This window comes from Paralichthys olivaceus, chromosome 9 (assembly GCF_024713975.1).
Source record: "Paralichthys olivaceus isolate ysfri-2021 chromosome 9, ASM2471397v2, whole genome shotgun sequence".
In the NCBI taxonomy this organism is placed as follows: domain Eukaryota; kingdom Metazoa; phylum Chordata; class Actinopteri; order Pleuronectiformes; family Paralichthyidae; genus Paralichthys; species Paralichthys olivaceus.
The window spans coordinates 25,568,339-25,584,710 of NC_091101.1; the positions used below are offsets into that span (position 1 = coordinate 25,568,339).

Genomic DNA, 16,372 nt, shown 5'->3' on the forward strand with positions numbered 1-16,372 from the left:
CTCACAGTCTGGTCAGGTTGTAGAGTCCTCTGAATGCATCAGGACTCACATCTTGAATTCTATTGTGCTGAAGGTATCTACACAGAAAACACACACACGAAACAATCAGGTACAATGAATTATCCGGAGACAATGACACAAATCCAATATCCTCCTTCACCTGTTAACGTAAAAACAAACACAATCAACGGGATGGAGATGAACGTCCAGTGGTCTGTTGACTAACCCTCGACAAACCTCCACTGGTGGCGTTAGCGTTCTGTATCTCTGTGTATTCTGCAGACCTGTTAGCTTGTGCACGTCTCAGGGAGAAATGTTCAAATAGAATAAAAACGTTTCGGACTGTCAGAGGAGCGAGTGAGAGCGGAGAGCGCGACGCAGACAAGCGGCTCCTGGCGGAGGATCAGACCTGTTCTCCCCCGTCAGCGGCGGCGGTGCAGCGCTGTGTGAGGCTGATAAACAGCAGGAGTCGGAAATGAATGAATCCGTAACGGAAAAAATGTGTTCTGTTAGTGCTCCCAGCAGAACCCTTAGCCTCATACATATCAGCTTTGCAGAGCTGAAATTCATTTGTTGTATTTTTTCCTCTCAAAAGGCGGCTCCGTGGTATCAGGACATTATTCTTCACCGAATGAATAATGTAGACCCCAACACATGGTGGAAATCCTCGTGTCTTATCATATAGGCCTCTTGAAATGAATAAAAGATCAGAACAGTAAGGAAATTATTATTTTATTTGATCATAGTGTAAAATAAGATTTGAAATATATATATATATATTTGAATAAGTTCCAATGGATCACTCATGGGACACTCACAGTTTCTGGAGGCTCTGGTACTTGAAGAAAGTGTTTTCCTTCAGCTTGTGAAGCCGGTTCCTCTGAAGAGACCTGAAAAGAAGAAAAAGAGTCAAACTCACCGTCAAGGTTACACAAGTGGCTTTTGTAGTTTCTAATAAATGGGATTCACAAGGTCTATTAAACTTTATTATGAATACTCTCAAACTTCAAATTATTTAAAAAAAAAAAAACGCCGAACAATATATTGGTATAAAAACACAGGCTGACAGTATTTCACAACCCAGCGAACAAAAGCAATAAGTAACCATCACATTCTCCCACTTAGTCTTATTTAACGTTTCAAACCGGTCTCTGTTCGTTTTCTTTTAACGCCTCAGAGCGACCGTTTTGATTCACCTGTTGATTCCAAAGCTTTTAACGGATTAACGGGTGATTAACGGCTCATCGACTCGCACGCCGCCATCGTCCAGCGGCACGAAGCGGTCAGTGTTGGGAGATTTTCTTACCGTCGACATCGTCTCTGTGGGCTCGTCGTTCTCTCACAAAACATCCTATGACCTCGTGCTCCCGGTGTGAACGTACACTGTGGAGCGCTCCAGTAAACAAACAAGCTTTCTGACCAGAACTCAAACGGAGCTCGTGACGTTTTTCTTTCCCTGAATGTCTCTTGTTTCTTTGAGGAGGTAAACGATGGATCTACACACGTATCCAGGACCCTGGAGCCAATGGGGGCCCTCGGATTAAGACTCATCACTAAGCTCTCTGTGTTTTGATGTGCGTTATTTTAAAACAATTGTTGTGAATGGGATTATGAAATGGTTTTTTTGTCTCCTCTATGTTAGTGGATGGGACTGAAATAAGAAATCAAAGTACACGGTGGATACACTTATGTTCTTTTTACAAACGTCCAGGATATAAAAATAAAGTGAGGACCAGGACGACATAGCTGCAATGGAATATATCACCAAAGTGAAAATTGAATCGGAACGACTCGATCAATGATTTTGAAGGAGAGAAGAAGTTTCACTGCAGAGTTGTGTGGTTGTATGTGACCCTTACTCCAGTTAATGTTAATTTATGTCAACTTTACTGCACATGGGACCTTCAAAAGTTTGTAATGTAATATATCAGCATAATAAATAGAATTTGAAGGGCTGTGTGGTTGTACGTTACCCAAGGCCACACAGAGAGTGTTTGTATTATTTACATGTTTGCTGTTAAATTCACGAGACCTTGAAAAAAAACCTCCTCCAAATAGTGTTTTACTGAATTTTGAAGTTTGCCTCTGAGATAAATTGAATCCATATTGTTATTATTTATTTGAAGCCCCAACTTCTTGAGCTGGACATGAAATTTACAGGTGAGTAATCAAATAAAAATTTTAATGTTTCGATAGTTTTCGCTTTAGAAGCCACATTTGAATTCTGTGTTTGATACTGTTCCGTCACATCTAAAAATTATTTGGTCCAACCTGAAAAATGAAGGTGAACAATCAATGTTTCAGATATTTCGACTGCAGATTTTAGTTTTACTTTTAAATGAGAAAATATTAGTGTTGATGACGGATATATAAAAAGTTTACAGATGTTAACTCTGTGCAGAAAACTAATAAACTAACTTGTGGTAAATTGCTCATTTTAGCTTGAAGAATGTCACCTGTTCGTGAGTAGATGCATTTTTGTGAGATTTGATCAGTAGCACAATAAGTGGATTTAATTTCAAGTTGACAATCAATTAACATTATTTTTTAAATTTATCAGATTTTAGGAAAAGGTCAATCATTTGAAATGTATGAGGATGTTGGGTATTTCCTTGTCTAACATGATTGTAAACTGAATGTCTTTGAGATTTGGACAAGACAGTTTTCATTAATTCTGCACATTTTATAGACAGAAGAATAATAAACGAGCACGGAAGTAGAAGCTGTAGCACCTGTTAGCATCATCAACCTCCCTGGAATTGCCATATGAAACACGTTCCTCTGGTTTCATTCACAAAAACATCCATACATGAGTTAAAAGAAAGTTTTCATACTGCAAACTTCAAATGCTGCTTTTAGAAAAAAGAAAAAAAGAAATGTGTGTCATCAGAGCATCATGACGGAACAAAGAGGGAATTGCTAAATATGAAATGAGATGCTAAAAAGGCTTTTAAATCTGAGAGGCAGTCGACAGGATGCCGGACTTGTTGGTATCAACCACTGATTTGTAAACGTGAGCGCAGACGAAGAGCGTGAGGCAGCTGTTAAAGTCAGAGAAGTTTCCAAACAGATACTGAACTATCAGGTTCCTGAGCTGCCGATAAAGATTCAGTTCATACCAGATGAAACATTCATGTAAGTGGTTGTTGATGAAGTCCGTTCTGCGTAGGTGGAAAATACTAAAACCTTGAAAAACATTTCCGAGGTAAATATCTCTTATTTCACCTGTTATTCTTCTTTTCTACTCACTTTGCTTCCAACACACAACGACTGCACTGAAAGGAACTGAGCGACGTCAGGGAGTTGTTTTGTCCGTTTCATTTGAGGAAGCGGTCGCTCTTGACCACGGACCGTAGTTTGTTTACGTGGCTGAGAAGCTCTGATGGGGAACTGGGACTTCAGCCCAGTCGGTTGTAAACACTAAGGTGCATCGTGACCAAACACCCACAACATGTTTGTTGTTGTTTTACTTGGCATTATGTGGTGTTTGTGTGTCCGTGACTGAAACATGAAAAGAATTGAAGAGGCACATACACACTGTATAAAAACCTTTTTTTATACTAATGCAATCATATGATGACAAACTATTGGTTAATAGAAATAAACTGTTGCTATGTATAACCTAATCTGATGGAGAATGATTTTCTAATTATTTAATGTTCAGAAAACACACTCATTTCCTCAGACTGTGCTTTGCTGCAGCTCCTCTGTTCAGCCTCCGTCTGAAACACATGGTTTTTAGCTCCTGTCACTTTAAGGCCCTCCTTAAATAAATAAAGATAAAGAACGTTTCCAGGATGTGTTGCGAAGGTCTGCCTGTGTTTTATCTGGCTTCGTTAGAGAGCGAACCAGACTAGCCGGTGCGTGTGACAGACATTTTAACTTTGTTTAAACCCAAAAGCACGGACGACTGAACTAAAAAAAGAAGAGGTGGTGAGCAGGCATCGCTTCAAAAATGAAAATAATCTTTGTGGTTCTAGCAGCATTGCCGTTGCACCACCGTCAGAGCAAACATTACAACCTTTTACACATATACCTGCAGCCAATTTACCTGGTAAAGTGGCCGACAACAAAGCCGCAGTATAAGTCCTTGTCGGAGGTCTGCACTCTGCTCGGCGCGCTCCTATTCTTACGTGAAATTCATGTGCATTAGTGTTCTGCTTTGGTCGGCTGCACTTTAAACTCACAACGAGAAAAGCTCTTTGAAAATTTCTGACTGCTAATATATCATACAGCCCAAATACACCATGAAGTACATCACGGCAATGACAGAGCGGACGCTGTGTGAAAGGTAATGAGGAGCGGTCCTGTAAAACTGCATCAATTCCCTGGTCTTAAAAAAAAAAAAAGCCGGAGAAATGATGCATAAAGAATGAAATTGGGTAATTTACACTGATTAAACAGGGAAAACTCTGTAATACCCACACGGCTGTATGTTCTTGTCAAACATATGTAAAGACGACAAGAAAGTATTTTGACAGAATACTACTCAGGTATGAGAAATACACATGTGATGCTGTCTCTTAGACATTCAAGGGCAAACACCGCTCATCAGCTCCATAAGGAGGGTTTGGATTTTCCTCCCACCAGAGATTCATCTTCAGTTCTGGCTGCAGGTCACACTCACAGTCGGGGGAGGGGGGGGGTGTGACGTTTCCTGGTGATTGCTCGGGTTTTAAGATACTGACAGAGTAAGGGGTTTATTTTCTACTCACATCATGGTGACATTAATCGCCACCGCAGGGACGTCTCGAAGCTGCGCGCTGTCACAGTCCAGCTCCAGCTCCCGGCACTGACACAGCTCAGGAACGACCCCCAGCACTGGAGAAGAGACGGAGGGGACGGGAGAGAGGACACCTCAATCATCCTGCCAGTGTGTCAACAACATCAATGCACAATTCCTGATTCTCTAAGATGCATATTTAAGCCGTTCCTTGTCTTGAATTTTGAAAATTGTTCCTTTTACAAGCACACTGTGTCGGAATTTGTATTGTTGGTGTAGATAATAAGTGAGATTGATTGATTGATTGATTGATTTGAGAAAATAAAAGCCACAATAATGCTCAGTGAATGGATGTAGTCTCCTGATTCTGCTGGAGGAGAGTATAAACCCTGAGATTAACGCAGTGAGTACAACAAATACAAGAAGAGTTTATTAAGTGACTTGGAGGATGAACATGAGTTTTCAATAGAGACAGTTTTCTGTCATGACTGCTTATTGGATATTCTTGGGTTAAGCTGCCTTTAATTAAATCCCAGTTTGGATATGCGAGATGTGACGAACGGAAGCTGATGAGATTGTTTCACCAAACTTTTCTGGCTCCACTGGAAACAAATTGCAATTGATGAAACATCAGAATTAGATGTGTAAAAGGCACAAAATGGCTCCGGGCAAACATTTTAATTTGCAGAGACAATTGCACGTTTAGCTCCCACTTCAACAAGCCAGGTGTTTTCAGAATCACTATTGATTGAGGCCAGTCATGAAAAGAATTGATAGGTTGAAGATGCTCTGATCATGTCGGACAGTTTATGACAACATAGATTCAGGTGCCTCTTCAAAGGCAAAGAACAAAGGTTTCCTGTCCAGCAGCGATTTGTTCGCTTGTTTGAAAAATTGATTTGAACATCAGCGATTTGTCCGGACCAGAGAACGGGAGCCATCTCTTTTTCCAACTAGAAACACCCTCCTGCGGTTGTATGCGTCCGCTGACCAGATTAAGTCTACGTAAGTCTTTTTTTTCCAGACTCATACGAGGTCGTATGTGCCACATTTGAAAAGGATTCTCTCGAAAATGTTTATGAGAGGTCACAGGTCATCCTTGAGTCCAAGGGAATGTTTGTGCCGGATGAAATATCGTGTAATACTTCACCATGACTTCGACCCCAAAAAATGAATCAAGTGAACCATTTCGAAAGAAGAAGTCCCTCGAGGCTTTCTTGAGATCTCGTGTTCACAAGAATAAGAAAAATGCTCCTTTCAGTTTCTCTCCTGCTTCACATCACCAACACGCTTCTCTCTAGAAAACAGCTCTAAACTAAATTGGGACGGATTCTTTGAACTGACTGAAATGTCATTTAATATCTGGGGGTTGTGGAGATCAGAGACAGTGACAGAAAAACAAGTCAAACAACATCAGTGAGCCTTCGCTCTGCTGTGCATCTGCTCATCTGTGCATCTGCTCATCTGAACGGCCATTTAGCTGAAACTCAGCCGGTGTTACTGTATCAAAGAATGACACAAAAGATCCGACAGCAGCTTGTAGACGATCATAATAATAAGAGAGTTCCTGGAAATGATAATAAACAAGTGGATGCTCTGAAAATGAATCCCAACGGAGCTAAATCACAAAACATCCCCAGGAAACACAAGCACGTCCAGCACAACTGCTGAAGATACCAATGAGGGAACCTAAACATACATTAATATGAAGATATGTGCAAGAGAATACATTAATACAATCCCATCACTGGATAGATTGAAGTAAAACCAACAGATATAGTGCATTAAAAGGAAAACAATCTGACTATAATAAAGTAAGTGGATTTAAAAAATAGTAAAATACAGTAAAATATAAATAAATTGAAAGCTAGATTAAAAAGGTTGGTCTTGCGTTTGCTTTTAGAAAAGTATCAACGCTGGGTTTTTGTTCTGACTTAAGTTAGGATTAAAATCACATTGGTCCATTTCTACGACTGATATATCGGTTGGGTTGTTATTTTAGGTGAGCTGACATTAGCTTTCAACAAGCCATGACCTGTACACATCACAGTTCCAATCAATGAAAACTAAAGTTCCTCCAGGCCGCTGTTTCCTGTTGTGACTCATGGTCATACAGATCTCTGTTTATTATCCATCGGATTGGACAATGGGGATGAATGTGTCTGACATTGGACATCTTTCTACTCTGAGCTGAACTTATTTTCAACTTGAGGTCTTCAGAAAACCTCTTCAAAAACTCAGGCTCCAACCTTTACTAACAAAGTAGCAGCAAAGGAGCTTAGTAATTAAACTTTTTTTTTTTTTGTTATATGAAAAGCAAATACTTCAAAAATGAAGGTTATTGATTATGAAACTTATTTGAGACGTCTGCGGCTTCGGAGGAAGAGCACGCACTCCTTGTTCCGTGTCACTGAGCAAGACCGAACCACACAGACTTCCTGTGAACTGGGCGATGCAGTAACACAGGAGGGCAACTTTTATTTTGAAGTGCTGGGTGAACGTGTATAGCATAAAGTGCTCTGAGTGGCTGTTAGGACGAGAGGAGCGCTATATGATTACAGTCCATTATTCGTTTAACCTTTTCCACAACGAGGTGTGTTTTTAAAGATGCTTGATGTATTTGTATGTGTTGATGGCTGCTCCAACAACAAACCGTGACTCTGAATATCGGGAACACAACGACACGACACGCCTCTGCTCCATGGAATCAATTTCACTTTCATTTCATCGGCTTTTATGTTTCAAATTCGCTCTGAGTGCCGGGGCTGACAATGCCGCTGATTAGACATCAATAACATCAGAGTTAGCTTCGTTCTCTCTTGTTTCCGAGATTCTCATATTCTCAGAATCTTATGATACAGACGTTTATGAAACACAGTCGATCACTGAGGTTAATGATTCAGAACCATGTAGGAAACGTTCCTGCTGCCGAGGTTCAAACCCAAGTACCGTTCTCTTCTCAAAGCTTGTGTCACAACCAATTAGAGACTTCTGCTTTGACACTGAATCATTTGACTCGTGCGCGCGCCTCCTCCATCTGTCAGATGGAACCTCTGACAAGGTCAACTCCAAACGTACTTGTTGTCACATCTCAATGTGTTCATTTCCATTCTGACGCCAGGGCGATGGTGGTGGTGACGATTGCGTGTGCAACATATAACACTGGATTTATGCACAAAGCTTACAAGGCTCAGTTGGAAGAAACAACATGGGGCCTCAGCCACGTGAAAGGAGCAGCAGATGTATGCTAAATAATTAAATAGGGGCAGCAGGGCAAACAAACGCCCCGCGAACTGACCGCTGGCTGCTGGGAGATAAAATTTCATGTCAGAGCTGGTTCACGAGCTGGTTCGACACCACATATGAAACTATATGGTCCCGACGTGAGCAGTATCTCTGAGAACTCATCAACCCAAACACACTTACTAGGATTCACAATTTCTCAAAATCCCAACTACTGTTTATCTCTCACTTTAAATCAATGCAGAGTTCTGCTGGCAGGCAGAGACGCACTTAGAGTTTAATCCCAGATTTCTGTTGTGTGAATGCTTGACGGCGTCCTCCCTCCGTGTAGCGTCCCTTGAGTGCACACCTGGATGTCTCAACACGCCTGAACCTTTTTGAAATTCTTGTTTTTTGTGCCGCGCTGTTGTTGTTGCTTGAATGTTTATATCCTGACGGATCTCAGGTGAACTTGAGGTTAACTCACAGACTGTGTGAATAGATGGACACCATCGAATGACTGGCAGCAGTACACGTCATACATCGGGCCTCCTCCATGTTAATGGATGAGAGAAGGACCAAACAAAAAAGTCAAAGAAACCACGGAAAAAAAATGTTTTTTCTCTGGATTCTGACATGTTTGGTTTTAATTTGTTATTTGATGCTTTATAAACAGAGTGAGAGTCGTGATGCAATGACAATATTACTTATATGTCTTCCTCGGCTGAAGCAAACCCAGGTCACCACCAACTTGACACCAATTAGTTTGAGTGTAGCTGGCGGCTCGCTGAGGTTTCACGTAGTCGGCCCACGCATCCAGGGCTCCGTCTGAAAAGTCCAATGTTTCAATGCCGAGTATGTGAGAGCGAGAAAAAACATTTCTTGAGAGCTTGTGTCAATGTTGCAGCAAAGAGCGAGCGGGAGAATCACATCGAGATCTTTTTCTGGCTGATTCAGAGGACTCAACGTTCTTGTTAGTTCTTTTTCTTATTTACATTTAAATTATTATAAATAAAGAGCAGCGACAATAATTGACTATGGTGACATAGCACAGCATAACACAGTGTTGTTGTCTCAAAATATAACTGCAGATATCTTCACAATATACCTGCTGTATCTGCTCTGTCTTCTTATTCAGTAGCTGCTGCTCATGTCTGCTGGTTTGTCTCATGATCGACTAGGCTGTGGTCTCAGAAACAAAATGTAAAAGTGCAGTTCAGAAACACTTACGGCAAATGTTGGACTTGGTCCCTGTGTTATAGCTTGGCATTCCAAAATATTTGTCAAAAAGATGGGGCCATCCATTATTGTCTCCTGTAAAAGAGAAAAAAGACAAAAGACAGAGATTACGAGTGATCGTTGTGTCCTTCAAAACCAAACATCTTTATTACATTTCATGCAGCGTGCTCGCACAGATGCAGTTGTGAACGGTTTTATTTCACCTCTTAATCTAACAGAGGACAGAAAAACTTTATGAAAGTGAAAAAACGGAGCAGATCTGCCCGCACAGCCTCAGCTCTTCAGCTCTGCACCTCTAACCCCTTTGGTTCCCTTGGGAACATTACAGAGCAGGTGTAAATGTCAAAAGATGTGCGTGCAGCTGATGAAAGTGGCCACTGTGCCTTCTAGACCAACAGCTCTGCAAGTGGCATATAAAATGAAAGGCTGGCCACATCCATCCTCAGTTACTTGCTCTCTCCTCTCTCCCTCTCACATGTTGGCAAGATAAGTTTGTACCCTGGTTAAAATTACTGTTGGCGTTTGACCTGTAACGTCTTCGTCAAACGCTCGCCTGCTTTTTGTATGACTTTGGAAACACAGACTCATCAATCTGCTGCCGTCCCACCCTTCAGGTGATAGAAGATGATAATCATGGTGTTTATCACAGGTGTGAGTCGTGTTGACCGCTGCCAAGTCAGTGTCGGGTCTTCACCGAACGAACGGCGGCACATTTAGAGGACGTGTATCTATTAGCATGTACAAACTGGTGCAGCCATATTTAAATCATCGGTTGAACCTTGGCGTAGGTCTGCACTCTACTAAGTACCATTCTAATTACACTATAAAAAATTCTGCTGATTCTTTTCTCCGTTGTTATCTGTTAATACTTTGGTTCAGAAAACGTCAGAACACGGTTTGAAACAGTGACTTTCTCGCGGTGGACAACCACAGAATCCCGTAATGTTGTTGCAGGTTCGTAAACCACACGGCCCCAAACAGATTAACTGGATTTAGAGTCTTTCACACTCTGGTTAAAAAGTCTTGTTTTGTCAGAACGAGAGTCCAAATCTTAGTTTGCAATAACAGAAAACAGGGAGAGGCAGCAAATCCTCACCTCCACTTGAACCATGTTTGAAGTGTTTGTGAGAACAACATGCTGCAGAGAATGATTCCAAATTTGAGGTGTGCGACTGCGGGGATAGTAAACACACAACTTAGCTTCCACATCAAGTCTTGTGAGGCTTTGATGCAGAGTTTCAGGTAGTCAGAGCGAACGCCTGTATAATCTCTTTATCCTGCTCTGCTCTCAGACTCACTCACCACACATCCAAGTCCAGAGAGGACCCTCACAAGTTCTCTTCCCTTCTCTGGTAAATTGCAACTTCAGTCAGAAATTAATCCGTCCGTCACTGTTCTGTTGCTTTATCTGTGTGTGCCGACCAGTTCAGAAATTCATAGCCTCTGCGATTCTGGCATATATTATGGAAAATTGTAACTGAACCAGAATAATTTTGAAAACAGTCTGCATAAGAAATTCCCTCAATCTTTATTTGGATCTGCACAAACTGCACACTCATAAATATTAGTCCCCTAAACTGATGTTTATTATCAAGATACATTAAATATTCTCTGCGTAATCAATGAAAATTGGGAAAAAAGACAACGTTCAAGAGAGTTAAAAAAAAAATCCAGGGTCCGTACCAGACTTCATACGACATATATTTTTCTTTTCATGCTTTTTCTTCAAGCCATTTACAATTTCTCATCTGGTGCATTATTCCCAGAAGATTTTGTGAAACGACCTTTCTCTCGATGTTCTGGGATATGCCCCTTAATCGAATCCAAAATCCACCTCCTCTCAAACTTTTTGCCTCGTAACTACCGAAAGAAATATTGAAAATCAAAAGGCACCACTTCAGACTCACAGATGCACGGACAGACGGGCATGCTGATCAGCCCTGGCATTTAACGCTGGAGGGATAAGAATAATTGCACCATCAGACCATGGCTCAAGTAATCACACTCGCTTGTGTGGCCTGCAAGAGGACAAACCTCTTGTCAGTGAGGCTATGGGAGAATTTACCCCCCGATAATCCGCCACACGATCAACCTGCCAGCTGTGCACAAACTGCGAAGTCGAGGGGAAGAATGATAATGACTTCTACGATCCCTCGACTCGGTCGCCGGACCAACGAACGACATTTCAAGCGAGTTCAGTGTGAAAGCTCATCCTCTGATGGCAGAAACAACCCACACAAAGAATGAATCTTATTGACTTTAGTAATCCTCTGACTTTCTAATCAAGCGCCACCATCAGGTTGACATTCAGAATTTTTATTGAGGCGTGTTAGTGACATTAATTTCAATTCTAATATCGATAACAAATACTTAAAATCATGGACTGACCCCCCCCCCCACAAGTGAAGCCAAAGCACGTCGATATAGAACATGAACACCCCCTCCTCCATGTTAGGGGGTTAGGACGCCCTTCCACCGAGAAAAAAAGAGTTTGTATCTGGGATGTCTTGTCATCACTCGCCGTCGGTGGGAGGAAGATCCTCCATCTTTGTACGCAGCTCACTTGAAACACTGAGCTTCCTTTTGAAAACCCTCCATTTACTTCAATGTGATTTCCAACCCCCTCAAACACATACATGTAGACCGGGGTCACGTGTGACTCTGTTCATGTACAGGACGCACTGTGGGAACGTGCCAGTAATATGTCACAGCATGCGGCGGTTTGCGATCAAAGTTTCATCAGTGAGACGGCCGGGGCCAGAGAAAACTTGCTCCCCCCCCCCGTCATTTAGATTTGTGTTGAGCGTTTTACCGTTCAGCGCTGCAGCGGCACTTCAAAGAAGGTCTGTCACACATTCTGCAAAGTGCCGTTGCTGCCGTGATGAAAAAAGACTCGCTCCTGGCATTAATTGATAAGCGTTTCGCGAATGCGAGTGCGTTCAGAGACAAGACACACACACACACACACACACGAGATTCAAACACCGGGTAAAGTGACAGAGAGATTGGAAATGCTCTCCAGTTAATTGAACAGTGAAACTTTAAAGGGCAGAGGCGTAATTTTCAGAAACAGATCTGTTATCTGTTTGGAGACGGTTCGAACACACCACGTTCAATCTCCACGTCACAAACGTCACTGTCTTCACAGATGAACCATTTATATCTGTCATTAAACAATGTTTGGAAATGAAGTTCTTCCATTTTCTGTTGCTACGACATTTACACAGTAAACAGAGAAGGAAACAAGACGAATTGACAGTGACAGCTTCATTCTGACACACGAGGCTTTCACAGTTCTTCTTTTCTCTTGTTGATACTTCCGGGTCATTGTCGTCTACTTTAAATGGGTTTTCTGCACATATTTCTTTAACCGTGTTGCTTTGCCTGGAGGAAGTATCATCATCATCATCATCACTATCAAGCCGTCCCAGCCGTGGTTTAATCAGAGGTTGATATACGGGTTCAGCAATTAATACTAAAAGGACGTAGGACAAAATGGAAATGGCCCTCAGCAGGAAAAAGGTTCGCAACCCAGACGTTGATGATTACTTCTTGTAAAATCATTATGTGACAGCTCTATGCATCTAATAATGATTTTTTTTATTGACTAGCGTTGTCATTAATGTCTCTTAATTTAAGATTTGTCTCCGTGACAAAGTTGCTCTGATGAAAGCTGTAATGAAAACTGCTCTGATAATGGATCCTGCTGCTGCTTGATAAGTTGCAGGTGACAGCACAACTATGGAGAGAGCAGGACGACCTGAAAATAAATTAGATTCTCATTTACTTCAAACCCTGCGTTCATTTATGGACTTTATTAGTCTTGTTCTAGATGAAGAAGCAGACCTTTAGCTGAGGGGTTCAGCTGACGGTCATTTGCGTCAGAAAAAAGCAGAAGTATGAAAATATGATAAACTTTTTACTTTGCTCTTTTTGTGTTTTTATATCTGTGAAGTTTAAAAAGTTTTCGACCCAACACTTCTAATAACTTCCCACATCCAAGACGAAATTAATCTTTTATAATTAATCACTGTTGGCACCCCAGTCCATTACTGTATTATATTCTGTTCATAATATTTTCCATCACAAGTCTAATTAGAGAGGAAGGAAACCAGAGATGTGATGTGATATGATCAGAATTCCACTGAGTCACTTTGAACTTCATAGGGGACTCGTCTGTGTTATTGTGACGATATAAATACATGAAAAAAACCCACAAAAAGGGCAATAATGGAAAAGTGAACAAACTGTGGCATCATTGAGATCCACAGCCACACTGATAGAAAACAAGACAGAGGGAGAGGGACAGTCTGTGATGGAGCCCGCACACTGTTTGTAGTCAAATTCAAAAGAGATGCATGACATGCTTGCAGATGCAGGACTGATAGATAAGAAGAAAAAAAAAAAGATTAAAACGCCGTTCTGAGAGCAGACCCCCCACTCAACCATCTGTCAGTGACTTGAAGAAGATGGGCTTGTACGTGGGGGGGGGGGGGGCACTTTGTTTTCAACTGAAGCCCCTCCAGATCCATCACAAGACGACCTGAAACAAGGTGTGACCTACATTACGCTGCATTATACAGACAGACGCCCGTCATGAATTTCAATCACGACCCGGAGCCCCCGCCGGTTTTTATTTTAATCGCCTATATATGGAGTTTTTTCCCCCCCTATCTTTTATCAAGAGCGTTGTCTTTGAGTTCAAGCGCATGACTCGTTGAATTTAAGTTCGGAATGTGCTTCGCTTTTCATCAAAACCTTGCCCTTGCACTCAGATAGCTCCTGTTTGCACTTGGCTGCGTTCTGTGCGCTCGTGAATCGTCTGCTCTTGGATTTCTCCTGTGCGCTTGGAATTGTTTGTGTTAGAACCCTGTCAAAAGTCCCCAACCAACAGAATACCAGGCGTCGTGTTGACCACTGGTCGACCGATGAAATGGACGATATATGATCCCTGCCTCGTCGCGGGCGCGTTCGCTTTACTTCAGGGCGTCCCGTGTGGGCGGTTACTCAGAAGGGAAACGACGTCACTCAACTCAAAAGTTGAATCCAGTAATGAAACTTTTAAAATAAAAAATAAAAAACGTACTTGAGGTCCTTGACTTTGCTGCTGCATGTTGGAGACGTCGTTTCCTTTCAGAGTAACCGCCCACACGGGACGCCCTGAAGTAGAGCTAACCACACCTCCTCCTGTTATTCTATTGTTCGGGGACATTTGACAGGATTCTAACACAAAAACTTCCGAGCGCACAGAACGCAGCCAAGCTGGAGCGCAGATATACACGTGTAATTCCAAGTGATGGGGCTTTTAGATTTTATCCGGTTCGAGAATTAAGACGTGTCCATTGTTGCTCTACAAAAGAGAAAACGGGTCTTGAAGTATAAAATCACCTTCATTGATTTCATTTTCAGTTAATTGCGTCTTCATTGTGGCTCAGGACTCATTTCCGTTCACACAGCTACTAAATCCCAGAGTGATCGCATCTGAAATGTGACCTTGTACTATTTAGTTTTGAACGGGGACTACGTGTCCCAGGGGTTGTTCTAACAACTGCTCCTTCACTGCAGCGTGTCACTGTTCCTTATCATAATTGCTTGCTCTTAAAGATTTACAGCATCCAGAGGAGTGTTGTGGTTGTGAAGGCACAGCTAAAGCACAAGGAGATGATGTATCCATCAAGTTTAATTGGGCAGAGGTTTGTTTCCCCTGCACGGGGCTGTGTAGCAGGCGCGAGCCACAGAGAACGTAACTCGGTGCGGAAGATCGGAACAATTCTTGTTTGCCAGGGGCCAGTAGAAGCACATGCATCGTTAATAATCCAAGACACCTCCAACAGTCTTCTCAATGCTCTATTGTATGAGCGTATATTCAATAACACACAGACTGTCATTACTGCAGGAGGAATATCTTGTGAGTGTTGAGCTGTGAATGGATCCAACCTCATTACAATTTCCTCTATTGAAGTCCTTCAATTTTCATTTCAGAGTAATCAAGGCTTGAAATGTGAATGGGCTGTTTCTCTTACATTTCATGGATTCTCTAGGAGCAGAAGAGAATGAATTATCTGCGCCAAGGACGTTTTGTGTTTGTCCCCGTCCCAGGTTTTGTTTATGAGTTGGCTCGTTTGTGTGTTTGTCAGCAGGATTACAGGAAAACCACTGAGTGGATTTCCATGAAAAAATGCCCACAAGACATTTCCCCATACATCTGCTCACTGGCTGAGAATTAGAACATCTCTAGTTTGGAACAAGCAGAAAAACTTAGAGGAAAAAGGACTTGACATGCCAACATGTGGAAATCTATAAAGATGCAACGCCACAGTCGTGAGTGCTGAGCAGTAAAGAAGCTGAGAAAATAAATAAATGGTGAGTTTAAAAAAGGAGGCTCGTGACTTCAGGGATTGCAGTTGGATCCTTGGACCAGGAAAATATATCTGAGTGAGGAGGGACGGCCCCAAATGAAGTAACTCCTGCTCAGCGAGATGAGCGACATAATAAACAGGTGCTTTCCGGTGTGATTGTGCATCTAACCAGACACGTGAGAAATTCAGGCAGCAACCCATTTGTCTTGTTTGTGTCTAAGTGGAGACGCTGGTGACTGGTGGTAAAGATGATTTGTGAACTTGTTGTATTGTGTTGTTGGCCGTGTGCTTTTCTCACACACACACACAAGCAAAGAGGTGAGAGGTTTGATTTAATAAGCCTGTCGGTCTGAAATTGCTTTTGCAGCAACGTGTTGCATTATCCCTGTTTATCTTAGAGTGTCTATTCAGCACAGCAGTTGTTTAATGAGATCGGAGAGGAATAGAAATGTTTATGTGGATAAAATAAGGCCGTCTTTCTAAACGTACTCTGGATGCATTTCAGATGCTAATCAGATCTGAATATTTGGTTTTACTTTATTATCTCCTTCTCGGAATTGAGAAGAGGCTCTTTTGTTGTTCGGACTGTGGACACAAATTCATGCTTTTCACGAAATATCAGTAAAATGAACTTGGCTTGACCGAAAGGAAACCGATTGTGATTTTTAAATTAAGTTTAAGACACGATGACTATTAATTATTCATCTGAAAGTGGCTGGAGAGCACAATCGCTGGGATTTTTGGGGCCGATGTCAATAAACTACATCGACCAACATCACAATGATTTGGTATAAATAAATATAAATTAAAAAAGAAAATGCAAACATAA

General features: G+C 41.8%; 1 protein-coding gene across 2 annotated transcripts in view; it reads right to left on the reverse strand.

Annotated features, from left to right (window-relative positions):
• The window catches only part of rxfp1 (relaxin family peptide receptor 1), a 43,288-nt gene that overhangs the window by 15,419 nt on the left and 11,497 nt on the right, over positions 1-16,372 (reverse strand). For both annotated transcript variants that reach the window (XM_069531288.1, XM_069531289.1), the window contains exons 3-6: positions 9,176-9,259; positions 4,716-4,821; positions 819-890; positions 6-77 (exon numbers count right to left, since the gene is read on the reverse strand). In XM_069531288.1, coding sequence (XP_069387389.1) covers positions 6-77; positions 819-890; positions 4,716-4,821; positions 9,176-9,259 — 334 coding nt within the window. The remainder of the gene's footprint in view (positions 1-5; positions 78-818; positions 891-4,715; positions 4,822-9,175; positions 9,260-16,372) is intronic.